This window comes from Eptesicus fuscus, chromosome 14 (genome assembly GCF_027574615.1).
Source record: "Eptesicus fuscus isolate TK198812 chromosome 14, DD_ASM_mEF_20220401, whole genome shotgun sequence".
Classification (NCBI taxonomy): Eukaryota; Metazoa; Chordata; class Mammalia; order Chiroptera; family Vespertilionidae; genus Eptesicus; species Eptesicus fuscus.
Window position 1 is genome coordinate 34,490,786 of NC_072486.1, and position 20,823 is coordinate 34,511,608.

At 35.7% G+C, this 20,823-nt stretch overlaps 1 protein-coding gene across 1 annotated transcript in view; it reads left to right on the top strand.

Moving 5' to 3' along the window:
- The window catches only part of PCLO (piccolo presynaptic cytomatrix protein), a 289,574-nt gene that overhangs the window by 226,148 nt on the left and 42,603 nt on the right, over positions 1–20,823 (top strand). The window contains exons 18-21 of the mRNA XM_054726345.1: positions 1,148–1,241; positions 1,928–1,999; positions 5,357–5,537; positions 7,527–7,721. Coding sequence (XP_054582320.1) covers positions 1,148–1,241; positions 1,928–1,999; positions 5,357–5,537; positions 7,527–7,721 — 542 coding nt within the window. The remainder of the gene's footprint in view (positions 1–1,147; positions 1,242–1,927; positions 2,000–5,356; positions 5,538–7,526; positions 7,722–20,823) is intronic.

Consider the following 20,823-nt stretch of genomic DNA (forward strand, 5'->3'; position numbering starts at 1 on the left):
TGGCCAATAAGAAAAAAAATAAGAAAAAATAAGTCAAAACTTCACAGAAATGAAGATTTAGTTTTTTTTAGTTGTGTGTGTGTTTTTTTTATATATAAACACCATGTCCCATATTGATAAATTGACTTTTTATTTTCATTCCTTATTAGGAAACTTCTCTGATTATTAGATATAGCTAATTGTCCTAATATAATATCATTATGTAATCTTCCCATGAGGGAATTTAGTGTGTTTACTAGACAAGGAAGAAAAAAGAAATTGAGTTCCACTATTTTCTCAACCTGAATTTTTGCTCACATTTAATCCCCCTGCTTGTCTGGCCATCTTCAACTTGTAATTGTGTAATGTGGCAACACAGCCTATTGGGATCATGCTCAAGATGGTCAGGACATGATAATTATTTAAAAAAAAACACCCAAGTGTTACTAAAGGAATAGTTTTGTCTGGCCATCTCTGTGTGTCAGGAAATTCAAGTGTAAAAAGACTGCAGAGGAACTCATTGGCATTTACACAGGACAGCCAGGGATGATGGAGGGGGCTCGGAAATAAGGTGTGTTTTCCTCCATTAATCATAAAGGCCACATACATTGATTCTGGAGAGAATTGGAGAACCAACTCATTATTAAGATTAAGATACTCTATTAAAATAAACATCTAATTTTTTTCCCAAACAATTTTAGTTATTTGAGTACATCTGGGGAAAAAGTAAATATTTATAGTAATTATCTTTAATTCCACAGCACTTTTAGGATATACCATTCAGAATTTCCCTAAGCAACTCTAAAATTTACCTATTTTTAAAATATTTTATATGTACATGCATGTATCTAAGTTATATTATCTATATGAAATATAGATATTTAAATAGGAAATATTTAAATTGACTTTAAAAACTTTAAATTGTAGGATAAAGCAAACAAACTAGACACTACTCTAGGGCAAATAAACCTAAAGGCATCCAACATATTTTTACATTTTCATTGTGCATTTAACTTAAAATAAGGTTTAGACATGAGTATGATGAGATGATTGATAGTGATTCAAAACAAAATATCATCTTAAAATATCTGCATGCCCTTCAGGTTGACTATGAAGTCATCAGTTAAGGTGAATAATCAAGGGAACTCTTTCTTTTCTTCCAATTCAGTGCTGAGTACAAGAGAAGGACTAAATATGTTCAGAAAAGTCTTAATCCTGAGTGGAATCAAACAGTAATTTATAAAAGTATCTCCATGGAACAGGTATGTAATGATTATGTTCTATGTGATAGATTTAGTATAATATATGAATAGTAATGACAAAATTATTGAAAGATTATAATCTAAATTTCAGAGAGAAAGACTACAAGTAGAACAGAAAGAAAACATCCATATGCAATAACTTACAAATGAGTTGTCTTTTGAAATGAGGTTTATTATTTGCCCTCTGGAAGATTTCTAAATTGACTATGAAGGTGAAGCTGGATATAAATTGTAATATGGGTTTTTGAATTTAAAATAAGTTAAATTCACCTGCAGAAATAAGAAGCACTATTGTGTTTTTTGGCAATTTACTGAAACCAAAAAAACTCTAATCCAAATATTTTATCTAAATAACCTAGACAGTTTTGCAACCTATGAATCCTGTGTATTTAAAGTGTATTTATAGATTCTAAATTCTACTTTTAAAGATGGGGGTAGATTAACAGGATATTAACAAAATTTACAAAATAGTGAGGTCTCATGATATTTACTAGGTTGGAGTACAAAGTCATTGATATTTTAGGTAATATTTAGTATAAACCCACATAATTTTAGATAATATTTCAGGTATTTTTATGTAAATGAAAAGATTTTTAAGGAAGTAAAAATAAATGAGTCTATAATATGAGTGTAATGAAAATTTATGATGAAAAATGATGTGAATGACATTTTGATTTGAACTGTAGCTCAAGAAGAAAACACTGGAGGTGACAGTCTGGGATTATGATAGATTTTCTTCTAATGACTTTCTTGGTGAGGTGAGTCTTTGCTTTGCTTTTCCTTATTTGTTTTGGTTATAAACTACCAATTAGTGCCTTATGCAAAGCATGAAGTTTATAAGATAAGTACTTCTGGATAAAGCCCTTTGCTAGATAGAATTTATTTTCTAACTAGAGGCCTGTTGCACAATATTCATGCAAGAATAGGCCTTCCTTCGCCTGGCTTCACTCCCAGCCGCCCGGGAGCCAGCAAGTCCCCGCTCTCAGCCCACCCAGGAGCTGGCAAGTCCTCCCTTCTGGCTGGAGCACCACTCCTGTAGCTCCCTCCGCCACCCCCTTTCCCCTCATAGCAGGCGGCCAGCCCCTCCTGGCTGTTCTGCGCCTGCGTATGCAAATTAACTTCCATCTTTTTTGGGGTTAATTTGCATACTCACTCTGATTGGTTGTGGGCGTAGTGGAGTGATGGTTAATTTGCATGTTTCTCTTTTATTAGGTAAGATTACTCTTAAAGATGGATAGCAACTTAAGAAATGGTTTTTACTTTGCCACTTGATGTACTTTATAATTAACTAGAGGCCTGGTGCACGAAATTTGTGCATGGGGGTGTGTATCCCTCAGCCCAGCCTGCACCCTCTCAAATCTGGGATCCCTCCCACAATCCAGGACTGCTGGCTCCCAACTGCTCACCTGTCTGCCTTCCTGATTGCCCCTAACCGCTTTTGCCTGCCAGCCTGATCACCCCCTAACCACTCCCTGCCAGCCTGATTGATGCTTAACTGCTCCCCTGCCAGCCTGATTGCCCCTAACTGCCCTCCCCTGCAGGCCTGGTCTCCCCCTATTGCCCTCCCCTACAGGCCTGGGTCCCTTCCAACTGCCCTTCCCTGCAGGCCCAGTCGCCCCCAACTTCCCTCCTCTGCTGGCCTGGTCACCCCTAACTGCCCTCCCCTGCAGGCTTGATCACCCCCAACTGCCCTCCCTTGCAGGCCTGGTCCCTCCCAACTGCCCTCCCCTGCTGGCCATCTTGTGGTGGCCATCTTGTGTCCTCATGGGGGCAGCCATCTTTGACCACATGGGGGAAGCCATCTTGTATGTTGGAGTGATGGTCAATTTGCATATTACTATTTTATTAGATATGCTAGAGGCCTGGTGCACAGGTGGGGGCCGGCTGGTTTGCCCTGAAGGGTGTGCCAGATCAGGGTGGGGGTTCCCTTGGGGCATGGGGCAGCCTAGGCAAAGGGCCTGTGGTGGTTTGCAGGCTGGCCATGCCCCCCAGCGACCCAAGCAGAGGCCCTGGTATCTGGGATTTATTTATCTTCTATAATTGAAACTTTGTAGCCTTGAGCGGAGGCCAGGGCCAGCCAGGGCAGGCTGGAAGCTTGGCTTCCTCCATCGCCAGGGGCAACCCAAGCCTCCAGCTGGCTCCAGCTCCATGGCTGCCGCCATATTTGTTGGGTTAATTTGCATACTCGCTCCTGATTGGCTGGTGGGCATGGCTTGTGGGCGTAGTGGAGATACGGTCAATTTGCATGTTTCTCTTTTATTAGATAGTATTTGCAAGATGAAATTATTTTTTTACTCATTTACTTTATTGCACAAAATACACATAACAGTCAAAGAATAACCATACAAATACCACCATGAACATTATTATTTAAACATTAATATGAGTTTAAAAATTTTTGCATTTCATTTTTTCCTTAGAATATATTCCACTAGGGATGGAGGTAGAGTCATATTGCTATGTTTCAAAATTTTATGGAATAATCTCTCTCTGTGTGGTTATTCTACCAACTGAGTACAGAGTTAGGTTCATTTATTTTAAATTGCCTTTGATTCCTAAGGGATTACTTTTTCCAAATTTTGTATTGAATTTATTGGGGTAACATTGATTAATAAAATTATATATCCTATGTTTTGATAAAAAGATATATGATCATGCTTTAAATTCAAATGCTTATGTTAAAGATTTGAAATAAATTTATTATCTATAATAATAAAAGCATGATATGCTAATTAGATCAGACATCCTCCCGGATGACCTTCCAGACGAAGCTGGGGCTGCGAGGGAAGCCTGGGTCCCAGGTGCCAAAGGGAAATTGGTGCTCTGGCTGCCAGGGGAAGGAAGGCCTACTCTTGCACAAATTTCATGCATCGGGCCTCTAGTTATATTATAAAATGACTAGAATTTTTTAAAATGCATTTTCAGTTTATTTAATTGCTATTCCTCACTGCATGTATGAATGATGTGACATTTTACATTCTTATTTCTTGCAAGTATCCAGAGAAAAATCTTTCAAAATATTTTAAGAAGCAAACTAGAAGAGAAAACAATAAAAACAGTCTTATATAAATTCTCAAGGAATCTAACCTAAACTTGAAATCTGGTAGCATAAGTCAGATCCTGTGATTGTTTTAATCATATTACAAAAATATATATTTTTTGTAGTGATCTTTGCTTAAAGCAGAAGTTATAAATTATTGTTTAAAAAATAATCTCCAAAAAGATATAACACCATATATATATATATGTAATGGCTAAAGATATATATCCTTATAAATATATATATCCTTTTGATAGAGACAATAGAACACATTTGTGTAGTCTAGGTGGAATGAGGCCTGGTTTGATTCCTAGAGTCTCCACCTAGACCATTTGACCTTCACCTGTAGGCCCCATGCTGGTAGAGCCACACAGACTAATCTTGATCTTAGACAGGATATAGTGTTACATCTGACTTAATGCCCCATGTTAAAAAACTGACTTATTGAAGTTTTTATGATTTATTATATTTACATGAACATAGAGAATATCTTCATTGTGCTGATGATATTCTTTTTAATATCTCATCAAATCTAAGATGCCAGAAACTATAAATTCTATTATTATTGATGAACCACTAAGAAAGTAAAAATGCTGCCAATTCAACATGACACAGTGCTTTTTCATCATAAACTTAGTTATATCCCTATTTCAAATGTGAACTAAGTATGTTTTAAAATAGAGGGAATATATTAGTAATTGCAAATTTTTCATTCTTTTTTTAATTTTGTCCCTCTTGTACCTAAAATCAAGCTTAAAAAATGCTAGCCACTTTGAGGACTAGAATGTGTCCATTTAACCAAGTTTTATTTCATGAAGCGATTCTTCACTCTGCCTTTTTTATAACATCAACAAAAATGTAATTAATAGTTAAAGATTTTATTCACCAAACATTCATTAAATATCTAGTATGTACAAGTTCTTATTCCCAATATAATGGGTGAAGAAAATTTAGAAAAACAACCTCATCATCCTTGGGTTTGTGTCCTTGAATAAATTTCAGATCACAGAAAAAAGTAATGAATTTATTATAGCTTAATTTATAAATGATATTGACTTATTGTACTCTTTTTCAGGTATTGATTGATTTATCCAGCACATCTCACCTCGATAACACTCCCAGGTGGTATCCGCTCAAAGAACAGACTGAAAGCATTGATCATGGCAAGTCCCATTCTGGTCAAAGCAGCCAGCAGTCCCCAAAGCCATCTGTCATCAAAAGCAGAAGCCATGGTATCTTCCCTGACCCGTCCAAGGGTAGGAGATGTTTCAAGTAGAAAAAGCTTTTGTCTTTTTGTTCATTCAGTATCTTTTTGAATATGAATGCCTGTATACTTAATATATTTTGAAGGCTGAGTTATATTAGAAAGTATTTAATATACTATTATGCAAAGAATAAGGAGAAATGGGATATAGTCTCAGATCAGCTCATGATTAAGTTCATGATCTTCACCTCTCTGACTCTCCAATTTTCAACCTGTAAAATGGAGAAGGTTGGGCTATATGAGCTATTGGTTCTTTTCCAACTCTCAAAATCCATGTTAATATGATTTCATGAGATGAATTGGGGTATTTCATAAAGAAAATATAAAAATTCTCAAGAGTTCATTGACTAGACATAATCATCACTTATACATATTTCTTCTAATTGTTTAAATCCCTATTTTCATAATTATATTCTTAGCCATTACATGTATGATTATACACAATTTTGCACCTTCCTTTTATATATCATATCAAAAAATGTGTGTGCTGACATTTACTTAAAACTTTCCTAAATATTGGACTTGAGCTATTTCTATGATTTAAAAAAAAAAAATAACAACTAATATCAGCCTGGCTGGTGTGGCTCAGTGGTTGAGCATAGACCTATGAACCAGGAGATCACAGTTCAATTCCCAGCCAGAGCACATGCTAGGATTGTGGGCTCCACTCCCTGTAGGCTGCCAAACAATGATTCTCTCTCATTATTGATGTTTCTTGCTCTCCCTCTCCCTCTCTGAAATCAATAAAAATATTATTTTTAAAGAACAACTAATATTATTATTTTAAATCCTCATCTAAGGACATGTTTCTATTGATTTTAGAGAGAGAGGAAGGGAGGAAGAGAGAGAGAGAAAGGGGGGGAGAGAAAGGGGAGGTTGCCTCCAGTACGAGACTGGGCCAGGGAATGAACCCCAAAACCTGGGTATGTACCCTGACCCGGAATTGAACCTGTCATCTTTTGGTGTATAGGATGACGCTCCAACCAATTGAGCCACACCAGCCAGTGCAACAACTAATCATATTTTTTAAATGTTAATGTCATGCATTGCATTTTGTGATAGGCACAGCATTCCCATTTGAATTAGCTTATCCTTTGGGAGGTTCATTATCAATTACCCTATAACACAACATTAATCTTGATCATAAACTGAGTGACTGCCTATATGAAATAACCATGTAGTATCTTACCTTGATATGCTGAACTACTAAATACAAATTTTTATTTTAGACCTAAGTATTGCTTCCTTCGCTCCTCCTCTCAGAGAGTACATCAACTTGAAAAGTGGTTCTTCGCCCATTAGAAAGGAATGAATTGTAAGGGCAAATGTTCTAGGAAATAGGAAACCGAGGCCATCCATGTCCAGTAGCCAACTGAATTGATGCGATAAACGACTGATACAATGAATGCTACAGATTATTTAGATGGATGAGTTCTATAGATTAATTATGAATTCCATTTAGTCAGATAAACTTTGCCCTGATTAATGTTCTGGAAGATCATGCATGTAAAGACCCCTCTCTATGACTAAGTGTGAAGTATATAAACATTCTCAAAATCACCCGAGACAAGGATTCTACAACCTTCACTTGTAATATCTCCTAGTGACTCACACGCCTTCATCCAAGAACTCGCTACATTTTTACTTACAGCTCCTCCTGTTACAGTACAAGCCTCTTGTCTCTCACCTGGTCCCTACTAGAATTAGCAGAGCTGCTTTGTGAAACTGTAATATATTCATTCACATAAGGTTAGTTAGAATGTATTCTTCTTCTCAAGATTGTCATCCATTTGCCTTTCCTCCCCAAAATTGCTTCCCAAATGTATGATCATATTTCTGTGTGGTGAGCAGTTCCACAAAAGGAGCCAAAAAAGAAACAGATCAACCTAAATCTCAAGACAGCTTCAAATTATGTGACACCAAGCTTGACAGGAGGAATGCTGGGGCAACTCTAACTCAGGTTTTACTCTTTCGTAACCAGACATGCAGGTTCCCACCATTGAGAAGTCCCATAGTAGTCCTGGTAGCTCGAAATCCTCATCGGAAGGCCATCTCCGCTCTCATGGACCCTCTCGCAGTCAAAGCAAAACCAGCGTCACCCAGACCCACCTGGAAGACGCAGGGGCTGCTATAGCCGCTGCTGAAGCCGCCGTGCAACAGCAACGCCTTCAACCAAGTAAAAGACGCAAATAAATTCCTCAGCATGGCAGCTTAATGTTCATCTGTTGCCTTTCTTTCCTGCTGTCCTTTCCTGTTTGCTTTCTGTTTCTGGCACATCCTGCTCACTCTGTTCTCTGTCCCTTTGTCTGTGTAAGAACTATCAGCACATAATTATGCTCCTTCTTATTTAGAGTTTTTTTTTTAATTTACATAGACTGCAGTAAAACTGGCTGTTTCTCCTCTGTCTCCACCATCCATCCAACCTGGCTCATAGTATTGGATAGCTGTGTCTGTGATGTTTGCAGGCAAACAACGTTGTGTGTCCTTTTTGTGTGCACTTAATTATCCCCTAGAATACAGGAATTATAAGCACAGTGGCTGCCAATTTCCCAGGCATTACACCAAAAAAAAGCACACACACAGGCATTTAAAGCAGATTATACATGAGATGCTTGAATCTAAAAACACTCAAAAATTTGAGGCGGGAGAGTAATGTGACCAATAGTCAAGTTCTAGAACATAGGGGGGAAAGCCATTTCAAGCTTAAAAACTGTAATAGATACTGCATGTGGAAATGCCGTAATTTCCCATGTGGAAATCTTTATAGTCTTTTGGAAAAATAAATCTGTTGAAGAAAAGCACATGTCTTATATTCTCAAGAAAGTATATAATATTAATAATATGTGAATAAGCACATGTGATGAGGCAGAAACCTCACTAAGGAGCACAATCAGGTCCCTCCTGTTGGATCACACTTTGTAATATGATAACAGAGAATTTATAGGTGGTTTTTTTCTAACCATTGGAAATCCTTTGAAAGTCAACATATCAATTGAAGCCTAACAATTCATCCATTTTAACTGCTGTATTTTCATTTAATTTGTGAAAACTTAGTCAATTGATATATGAAAACATACCAAGCACAGATATTTTTACAAATGTAGATGCACTGTTACTTCCAAGAGGCATTCGCCAGACAATGGCGAGAGATGAACGTTCTCCCCATCTCCCAAAGTCATAATGTCCAAAGAAACAGCCAGTTTTAACCCCCTTTAGTGCTGTGCATGTGGTGTCATTACGGCATTTGAAAACACGACTTCTTTAATTAGAGCAAAAGATCACTTCTTGTTTGCATGACTAACATCTAAGCTGGTTCCATCTGAGGATACATACTCTGGGTTTCCATTTCACCCACACTGCCACAGCAGCACATAAAAGCGGTCAGTCTAATCATGCCAGGAAGCAGCACAGACACAGCATAGCAGGAGTCCTCCCCATTCAAAGAACTCAGTCTGATAATCTGCCTCCACCAGCCAATGGCAACCAAGACCAAAGCCAGCTAGCCCTCAGGAAGGTGATGTCTGATGGACCAGTCAAGCCAGAAGGAGGTGAGCAGAAAGGCACTATTCAAAGCACACAGCAAGAACATTCCCCAAACGTAAAGCCCTCGTCTTTTAATTTTTAGAGATTGTCTGATAAAATATGTTTATCCCTTTTTTAATGTGCTTTTGTGGGCATGGCATTTCAGGACGTCATCATCACCGTGTAAGTCCCAAGATGAGCCCCATAATATATTGACTACAGTGATTTGTATTTTTCTATGCACTGGGCATCTATTGACTTTTGTTGGGAAGTAGATTAACAGTATTCATATTGCAGAATGGAATGCATGCGACTAACCTAATCTGTTCAAGCATGACTATAAATATGTTGCCTTGTGATAAAACTTTAAACTGCTCACAATTCGAGTTAGCGTACCAGTGGATATGTAGATCAGTTTTTGTTTACATATCATTTCAAGTGTAACTTTTAAAAAATTCAGTGGATTTTGGAAATTCTTAGAGGAAAGTAAAGGAAAAAAATGTTAATGCACTCATTCACCTTTACATGGTGAAACTTCTCTTTATCCTACAGACAGACATGTTCCACTCATGTTTTCGTAGTTGTTAAGTGTATCGTGTTGGGCATGTGAATATCCAAGTGCCTGTGTAACAAATAAAGTATCTTTATTTCATTCATAAACTGCTGGGTTCTGAGCCATTGTTATATGATGCAGCTTAAAATGAGTGTGTCAGTTTTTGCTTTCTCATTTGATACCTTGCAATAGAGTATTGATAGTCACTGCTCCATTGTTAGTGAGAGCTATAATAATAGTGATTGGGGGAGCAGACCAAAGCGTCATGCCAAAAACATTATAAAATAGGTGGAAAATTATTTCCAAATAAAAGCATCAGAGCTTACATAATAAACATGTAAATAAATAATGGAGTTGGGGGACCCCTAGGCAATGCTTCCACTCTTTCTTTCTCCCACATCTGATCTATTTCACAATCTTCTCAGGGTCCTGGATAGAGGAAACAACTTCTGTGAGCCCTTGCTGTAGAGATGCATCTAAACTTGATTCCATAGCTGTGTTCAGAAAAAGAAAGCAAGTTTATGTCTGTCCCTAATTTGACCCAACATTTGTGAAATTTTCCCTTAGAAAGAGTGCCAGTGACAGGAATCAAATGAGAGTGATTATAAAATTATCTTCAAATTCAATTCAAAACCACATATAAAATATTGTGCTGTTTTTTAAATAGGATAGCAGTGTTTGCCCCTGAGGTCTCTTCTAGCCCTAAAATACTTTATGATTCTATGCTTTCCAGTTAAAGTCAAGCCTTAACCTATTCTATAGAACTTCTCTTCATTCTCAGGAAAACTAAAAAATTTCATATACTCTTATCCCAACTAATCAGATATTTAGGGGCTATGGAAGATATATGTGGCAATATGAAAAGCAAACCACTGTGATGTTTCTTTAATTATGTAGCTAAAATTTTTCAAAATTGGCACTATAACCCTTATCTTGTTACTAGGCCTAAGCCTTTGCTTAAAAAGCAATTAGCTTAAACATTAGCATAATTCTGAATGTGCCCAATTTATAGATTAGCTCCAAAGCACAAATTACCCTTTCTAGTTAGCCTTACTAGTGCTTTTCTCAAGTACTTAAATTCCTCCTCTGACCTTTTTCTTCCATCAAATAAGTTTTGTTGATTTCTTCAAGGTATTCATTTTCTTACTTCAAATATTTCATAATCATAAATATTGAAGTAGTCAAGTACTTACCTTATTTCACATTCCATGTTTAATTATGATTTAAGTACTACTATATAATATTTTGTCTGATTTTTTTCTAGATATTTTTGTTAAAAATTGTAGCAAATTGTTTTTAATCCCCTTTCTTTGAATAATGCTCTAATGGATATTCTCCTACCTTTAAAGTGCTATGATTGAATCTTGAAATCATTTTTTATTGAAATTATAATCACAAGGAAATCAATATAACATAGCATAGTCTTATTTAATTTTATTTTAATAGATGATAAAGCAAATGCACTGTTTTCTAAAACATAAATTTTTTATATCCCTGCTACTATAAATATACCAGGAATATAATTCAGCCATGCATTTTTCCAAACAACTAGTGGCAAATATAGAATTAAATTTCTATAAAATGCCATATAGTGACTTCAAAACTTAGAGAGAAAAAAAATGGTAAGAGATGTAAACATATGGAGAGCCATCAAGTTCCTATTCACTAACTGCAGAAATAAGTATTATTACTGATTTTAAGAGATTGGATAAAAGTCTCCCATTTCAAACATCACAGTTGAGTTCACATAATTCCATCTGCATTCTGAAAATAACAACCTGCGTGGAAATAATTCTTCATGTCGTACGAACTGTTTTGTCGCCCATCTTCTCATTTTATCACACCAAGACAATGAGGTATTCATGGCCTATATTGTCCTGAGTAAGCAATTAGAGAGTCAGCGGGCTAGGATAGACCATCCAGCTAGAAATTTTCAAAGTCGGCAATATAACCCTAGTCTTGTTATGAGGCGTAAGCCTTTGCTTTTTAAATACATTAGCTCCTTTGAAACAGAACTCCCCTGATTGCAATAAAAACAATTGTCATTTCCGTATTTATTTCTCACCCAAGTTCCAACACATGATTAGAGGTTTCTAGAAATGAATACAATTTAGACTTGCTGCTCTACCTACATGATCCTCTTTTCTGAAGGCTGATGATTAAGCTGTCACAAACCCACGAAAATAAAATCCTCTCACTGCACAAGTGCAATGTGGCAGGAAGCAGAACCCATAGAGGAGGCTGTGTGTCATTTCTGCCAAGGGTGACGAAATTGTCCCTAAAGAGCTTTTCAAGTGTTTGTTTTTTTGTTTTTAGTTTTTTTTTTTTTTTGTTTTTTTCTGAGCTTTTCAGCGGATTGCTGCTTAAAGTAGCATAAAATATGGGTCAGGCAAGAATTATGGAGTGAGCCAAAGGAACTTTTCTTTTCCCTCCGGGGTTTAGTTGCATGCTAGGAAACCTGAGGGGGAACATTGTGCCAGATTGTGCCAGATCATCCTGGTGCCTAAACAACGCTTGCTTGTATTTAGAAATCCCTGGAAATGGCTTTTTCAAGCCAGTTGTTTGGGTTGAACACAGGCCCTGTCTTTTCAGAAAGTGACACCAACCAGGGAAGAGAGTTTAAAAAGTAAAGAGGGTTTTTTTGTTTGCTTGTTTTATAAACCATACCAACATGAAGACAAATGGAAGCACTCCTAAAAGCCTTGCAAATGAATTTATTCAACATTCAATATATTGCATTTTAAGTGCAATTGGAAATTCCTGAGCTATTTTTGTTTGATGCTAAGATTTTTGGTGAGTTTTCAGTTGAGACCCAGTAACACAGGGTGAATAGAAATGTCCCTTCACTCTGGGCAAGAAGAGCTGTTGGGATGGGTTGATGAGGTCAGGTGAGAAGAATCATGGAATTAGTTGTGTGAGGGATTATGATTGAGTTCCTAGGTGGGGCCCGATTGTAGGAGAAAAGCCTGAAGCTACTTCCACAGACCGACCCCTGCTGGAAACCACGTTCAGTAAGGCTCACTGCGGCCCCTGTCACAGAAGAGCTTCATATGCTTACGTGGCCGTGGGGAACTCGGAGTAAGCCATCACTCTGTGGAGCTGCTCTCTTGGTCAAGTGGTAGTGGGCGGCTGGGCTGGGACGCGGGGCGGGCACTGGGAGTGGAGGGAATTGTTACAAAAGGTAATATTTTATTTTAAGAGTTTCCATATGTCCTTCGAATTGTGCATTTTCAACTCTTTCTGTAGTCATCTAACATTTATTGTCAGTATTCTCTGCTACACATGCAGAGTCACAGACAGTAAATGAATAGCTCTGGCCATATGACACTGTCTCTTGTTTATGGACCGCCGTTCACAAAGACAAATCCACTGATCTACCTTCAATGGAATATTTTTGTTCTTTTCCGGTAGTAGCCATGGGTCTGCACGGAGCCACCCACATAATGTATGTCTGATTCACACTGGGAATATATATGTTCATTTCATCTGACATGAATAGCAAGACAATTGGCCTAAGTATCAAATTTGTCTTCAGTATGCTGTGCCTTAGTCAAATGATCAAGCTATAGGCCTATGTAATTGGATATAACTATTAATAGATTATTTGAGAGGAAGAGAAAGACCTAATTTTAACATGCCACAGTCCCTTAAGTACTGATTATGAAGAGTCTTTACCAAAGTTAAACGTAATTTTTAAAATGCAACTTATTTTACTTTGGGCTCAAGAAAATTATCCATATATATGTAATTACACATATAATTACATATATATGTGCATGTATGTGTACATATATGTATATATATGTATATGTACTATATGTACATATATGTGTGTGTATATATATATATATGTATGTATTTAGAGAGAGAGGAAGGGAATGGGAGAGAGAAACATTGATATGAGAGCGAACACTGATTGGCTGCCTCCTGTATGCCCCCTAACGGGGATGGAGCTGGCAACCAGGGCATGTGCCCCAACCAGGAATCAAACCAGCAACCCTTTGGTGTACAGGATGATGTCCAACCAACTGAGCAACACTGGCCAGGGCAAGAAAATTATTCTTTAAAAAGTTAATTTATGAAATTAAACACCAAGAACAGAAGCCTGAGGAAATGAGACAACAAGTAAATGGTGATGGAGGGAAAAAATAAGCATGGAGCATGAAACTGCTGCTGGGGCACAGTGAGGGACCCTGGACAAAGAGTACAATATGAGCATGGGGCTGGGAACATTATCACCTGGGTAGGAGGGATCCAGGGAAATGCTACCCAAGGCAGAGGAATTCCAAAGACATCATCTGGCTACTTAACAGTATTGCCTAAATCCAGGTATCTAAACCATCCATGAACTACTTCTTTCCCCCCACTTTCCATCCACATGCATTACATTATGTAAAATCATGATATTTCACCCATTCTTTTTTGTAGAAGATAATTGGGCGGGGGGACCTATGGATATAGGATAGGATGAGAGGAATCTTCATGTGTACTGAGGCGGATTGGGAAACTATTCTTTTTATTTTTATTTTATTACTGTGTGGAATGTGTAAAAATATAATTAATCACTCAGGAGCCATTTATGGATTTTAAATGAAAATATATTAGAAATACAGAATTTTGACTGGGGTACTGAGTTTTTTAGAACAAATAGGAATAAGTAGATATATAATCAGAGCTTAATCCTTCAATACTTTATATCTTAAAGGTAAGATACTGAAAGATACAATTTTATTAATTAGTTAAATTGATAATTTGAACAGAAATTAATAAAAAAAACTGATATTGAAATTACAAATCAAACAAGAACAGATAAGTTTTGAGAAGAAAATGCTTGCTGAAAGTCAGGAGCATGGACCCCTATTTTTAACAAAAGGCAGTGGAATAAAATTTCTGCTGTATTTGTTCATAAAAGAAAATAGAAGGAAAATTGGCTTTTCCTCATTACAAACCCAAAACTGCAGTATTTAAAATTCTATTGGTCACATTATATTTTAATCTAATTCTTTATATAAAATGAATTTGGAATCTATATATAGAGATATAGAAAATAGACTTTGTACTATATAATTTAAATTTTTATATAAGTATATAACTATTGAATTACTATTTTGGCTCCATCCAATTATTAATTTACAAGAAACATTTTAAAACTAAAGAAAACCCCTTTTGTGGAAGAATTTACATTATCTTATGCCAGCAAATCTCATTATTTACTCTGGATTTCTGCATATCATAAAGTATCTTTTTAAAGCAAAATAAGGACAAATTAGTATTATACATATAATTTTTAATTCAGATTTTATATTCCTAGGGTTTTGAAGTTCTGGATGTAATAAGTTTTGAAGAAACTTTATAAAGTTAAAAAGGATAATAAGAGCAATAAATATTTTCAAGAAAGGCTAACAACTTGATTTTTTAGTATAAAAATAGATGACTATCAAAAAAAAGCTGGTGCTAATTGGTTTCTTCTCGTTTTCACATTTAACATGTCATTTCTATCACTAAATCTAAACCAGTAATTCTCACAGTGTGTTCATTGACCCCTGGAGGTTGCAGAGATGCTTTGTAAAGGCCTAAAAAGTAAAAAAATTCCTAAGAATATTATGATGTTATTTGCTTTTTTAACTCTCATTCTTTCTCAAGTGCACAGTGCAGTTTTCCTGCATTTACATGAGATGTCAGGACATCATTGCTTTGATGACTAATGGAAAATGTACTTACTTTAATTTTTTCTTAATTTTTAACCTATTGCACTCGGATGTCGAGTGTGACTCGACACTGTTAGCATCGGTAGCAGCTCGAGAAAAAAGCAAGCGAGTGCAAAGGGTTAATATAAATATTGGTAGATATAACTCACATAAAACAAAGTTCTTTGGAGAATTCAATATTTTTTTTAAATGTAAAAGGGATCTTGAGATCAAAATGTTAAAAAGCCACTGATCTATACCTATGCACAATCATAAATTTTCTAACAGCCAAAGACATTGGATAATTAGAGGTTTCTTCCAAGATATAATTATATTTGTCTTATATCTCTATGCCTTATATATGTAATATTACACTTCAGAACCCATTCTTTCCTTTCTCATTTAATGTTAACTTATAATTATTCAGATTGATAAAAATTTTTATTTTAAATTATTATTCAAAACACTTTATTGGAAATGATTTAGATAAATTATTATATGTCTATATTACTCCTTACTTTCAAAATCTGACTGGTAAGTTGCCTATCAGCTAATCACACTGTGCCCAAATAAACATGGAGTGAGAGGGAGAATTATAAATATAGAATAAATTTTATGTGTCCCTATCTTGAAGACCGAATTTATTGGAAAAGCAATTGTTTATAATCTTTTATAATTTTTGTTGTATAATGTATAGTACTAGACCTACATACTGCAAGTTAATTGTGTTGGTAGAAATAATAGAAAAACTGAAGATCATCACTTTGATTAATTTGAGGGAAAAATTATTTTTTTTTTACCTCTTGCCACATTTCTGATCCCTAATTTTCAAGCATATAATTTAGCATGTTTAGATCTAAAAAAGAAATTCTGAAAAAAAAAATTATTTCTAGAAAATATCTGAATTACCTATATTAGTTGTTCTTCATTTATTTATATTCATATGTACATTTGTTTATTTTTAAATGAACATTATGTTCCAAACCTCTTCAAGTATTAGTGAAACTACAGTAAACAAAATAGGCAAAAATCACTGTCATTGTGCATCTTCTATCCTAGTATTATTTATTTAATAACCAATTAAAGATATCTGGGATGAATTATGAAGAATGAGAAAGTGTGAGTTTTGTCTACCTTCAGTAGGTACTGAAAGAAAAATAATGTAATTTATATGCATGATCATGTTTAGAAATATCTAGAAGTAGAATTAATTATTTTTATTTGGCTCTGATTCTCACTAATAATCTTTACAGTTCACTGGAATATAATCAACTACAGGAGGAGAGAAAGTATTTGAAAATGATTTACTTGAAGAAAGTAGACAGATTAATGAAATTAACTAGAGAGGTTAGGACACATCTTTATTAAATAATTGTCTAAACTCTTTATCTTGTGGCCATTGACTGCATTTGAGTGATATGAAAAATACTACTCAGCCATGTAGTATTAGCCATGTGAATTAGTCTGCTGCTATTATTAAATTATATATATTTATACTAGAAATATATTGTATTTGAGTAGGATTTTAATATAAATCAAACTGAATTCCAGTTGATATCAATGTCCTTGTTATCTAAGTATTCATGATCTAAGTTATCAGTTTCTGGATTATGTAAGATCAGTTTTCAAAACTTCTTATAATTATTCAAACAATTCTGCATATTTTGCAAGTAAACTTCAAGACAGAATATTTCTGCTTCAAAGGAAAATGAAATGAATATGGAAAATTAAGGGTTGGCCTTTAAGATTTGATGTAGATCTTGAATGATTTTTTCTTTCAAATAGTATTCTCCTTACCATTAATCTTTTAAAGATAAAAATTTTTATTGTGTTACAGCAATTGTGCTAGCATCTTTTATCAAAACCAAAACTTGGTATTTGATAAATTACTTGAGTTTTCTATTTATTTGGACATAGCTGGAATTATAACCTAAAATTATTAAATGTAAAATGAATTTACTATCTTAATTTTCATTTATGAAAATATCTTAATCAAACTTTTTTCCATTATTTGCTCTGAAATTTTGGTTCCCACTTAACCTGCATTTACTTTAATTGACTTCTTCAAACACCAGTTCTGAACCAAAAACATGTTAAAAAGGAAGATGGACTTAAAAGGCAACATTAGAGCATAAACGCAAGGGCTATAGTAGACTACTGAGCCATCGCATATATTTACATAAGAAAAAATCCTCTCTACCATGTTATTAGTTAACCTAACTTTGCTCTCATTTCCAAACACCTGTTATATTGAAGTTACATGATATTATTTCTGTTCCCGGAATAATCATTGAACCTATTATCTACAAAGACAGAGAATGAGTGAATAGAGAGTATGAAGGATACCTGAAAATTACTGATAGCATTAGATAAAAACAGATTATTAAATTGATCATTAAAATATCTTGACAAATTTAGTCATAAATTCAATGCCACCTTTCCGGAAATATAGCAGATAGAGGTATCACTTCTCCATCTCCCTCTCTGAACAGTACTACTATCTGAATATGGAATATGTTAAGACACATATTTTGATTTTTATAAGGTAAAAAGACATTCTATTCCTTATGGTTTGGTATAAATGTTTAATGTCTTTGTGTTTTTTTAACCAATAATTTTCATTTAAAAAATTCCAATATTATTTTCCCTTTATCTGCCACCCCCGACACACACACACACACACACCACAACACACACACACACACCATGTTTATAAATGACTGATATAGAGATCAGAGTTATCTACTTTCATACTTTTATTTATGAAAACTTGTAATTTGAGAGTATGTGAACACTTCTATAAATAGCTGTATTAAAACTACCTATGGCATTTTTCTAGTACTGATTTATTTTAAATCTTTCCAAATTGGATAGTGAGTATACTGAAGTTAGAAAAAAAAATTAAAGTTCTTGTAAGATACAACATCTCTTCTTAAATTAATACCCCTGAACTGCAATAAAATGTATTTTTTTTTAAAGTGGACATAATTCAAGGGAAGCCTACCAAATAAAGTTAGTAACAATGGAACTTAAAGCCTGACATTTTCAGGTACACACTCAAAACAAATCAACAAATAAGATAAAACTGCAGTCTCTTTAGTAACAGAAACAACAATAATAGCAGATGGATAAGAGATTGAAAGATGGGCAGTGACAGTGGGGAAAGAGTAAAGGTCACTAAAGTAAATGCCAGCTAAATTAGAGCTAGCCAAAGAAAAAACCTACCTGCGATACATACAGAATTTCTAAAATAGCCGATGGTTATTTCAGTTCTATCATTAAACTATTGGAATAAACAAAATAATTATTAAATGATTTCTCTTAATTTCAAACAGTTGATCTTAAATCCTATAGATTGTATCAATTCAGATAATATTAATATCCTACCGACCAAGTAATTTGGGAAATTGCAGGCTACCTACATTATAAATTATTCCTGAAATATTTGGAAATAGCTTTGAGCTGGACCAAGGATATAAAACCAATGATAGAACATCACAGGCAGCAGGGCTTTATACATTCCTAGCACTGAATTCTAAATTCTGAAATATGCAGACACCTCACAATTTTTTAAAAATATTTTTTTATTGATTTCAGAGAAGAAGGTTAGAGAGGAAGGGAGAGGGATATAGAGAAATAGAAACATCAATGATGAGAGAGAATCATTGATTGGTTGCTTCCTGCACACCCCACACTGGGGATCGAGCTCACAACTTGGGCATGTGACCCAACCAGGAATGTAACATGACTTCCTGGTTCATAGGTCGATGCTCAACCACTGAATCATGATGCTGGCTGGGCAAACCTCACAATCTTAATCTGACATAATTGGAAGTGATACAAAGTGGATTAGTGGTTGTTTTAGTTTTGATTCTTTCTCATTAATTAGCATAAGAACTGAAACAAGTCACTTAATCTTCCTGAGCTTAGTTTAGCTATAGGAGAAATCATGGGTCCGGTTATCTCTAGAGTCCTTTGCAGCTCTTTTTGATCTCCAGAGTTCCACATTTGTAAAGTTGTTTTCAATACTGATCTGCGGATTTAGAGCACAGCACTGCCATCATGTGGTAGGTACAGCCATAGGTCTGCATTTTTAAGTACTGCTGTACTAACAAAACAGGGCAAACTAATTGAAGACAGATGTTCAGTCAAAGAGACACGATCAGGTTTAATTAAGATTAGCCACAGTAGAGTAGTAAAACAATGGCGTCTAACCATCTCTCATCCGAAGAAAATGAAGAGGTCAAAAATAATTTAAGGCAGGTTAAATTGCCTCACAGAAGATAAAATTTGTTTACCTGAAATGCCCCCACAATCACTGAGTCTCAAAAATGATTCAAGACCCACGGATTTATTCCTCTAGGCCTTAGCAGGGACCCTTTCTGCAAGAGTGTGCTTATTTACTCACATGCTTATTTAATACATTCTTCTAGTCAGCACTTGGTAGTACAAGCAGGAATTCACAAAGAAAGTACACACACAAAGTGTAGGCTCCAAAAAAAATTTTTTTTATTAAATAAACTTCAATTCTTCTGTAAAACCAACATTCTCATATGTAATACATAGGCACATAATATGCTCATGCATAATAGGTCTATGATTTCTGCAACTCTGATAAGAGCAGAGGTGGGATGTTTTTACATTGTTAATTTTGAAATCATAAAGTTATGGGAAATCATATTTAGTTTTAATGTTTTAAAATGTTATTTTCTTCAGGAACAGAAATACAAAGACAAGAAGTGGGATTAGGACAAGTACTAGTGTCTCTAATAGCACCCTCTGCTGGTTCTGATGGATTGTTACTATACATATTATTTTCAATCATTCCAATTTAAATATTTATATGTAACTAATGGCCCAGGGCATGGATTCGTGCACATTGAAAGGAAATTAATTAGAAGGTGGTCAGCAGGGTGGGACTGGAGGAGATAGGCTAGACCAGTGGTCAGCAAACTCATTAGTCAACAGAGCCAAATATCAACAGTACAATGGTTGAAATTTCTTTTGAGAGCCGACTTCTGTGCATGGGCCACAAAGTTTCAATCACACTGTAAGTGCGTGCCCGCACGTGGTATTTTGTGGAAGAGCCACACTCAAGGGGCCAAAGAGCCCCATGTGGCTCGCGAGCCGCAGTTTGCTGACCACTGGGCTAGACACACCTGGAGCCAACCTCCCTCGGTCCCACCTCAGCTGGTCACGCCTGGGGCAGCACCATGGCTCGAAGGGCATCTGCGGAGTGAATGGGGTCCCTCCAGCAGGTGGGGTTCCTTGGCCTGGCCTCCTGGCATCTGTCCAAAACTGGCTCCCTGACATCCCCCGAGGGGTCCCAGAGTGCTAGAGTTGCTGTCACTGGGCAGCTCCTGTGTTGAGCATCTGCCCCCTGGTGGTCAGTGCGTGTCATACCTACTGGCTGGTTGGCCAGTCAGACGGTCGCTTAGCCTTTTATATAGATAGATCTCTATGGTCGGTTATGAACTTTTTTTGAAGTTCACAAAACTGTGCTCTCTTGTGCTTAG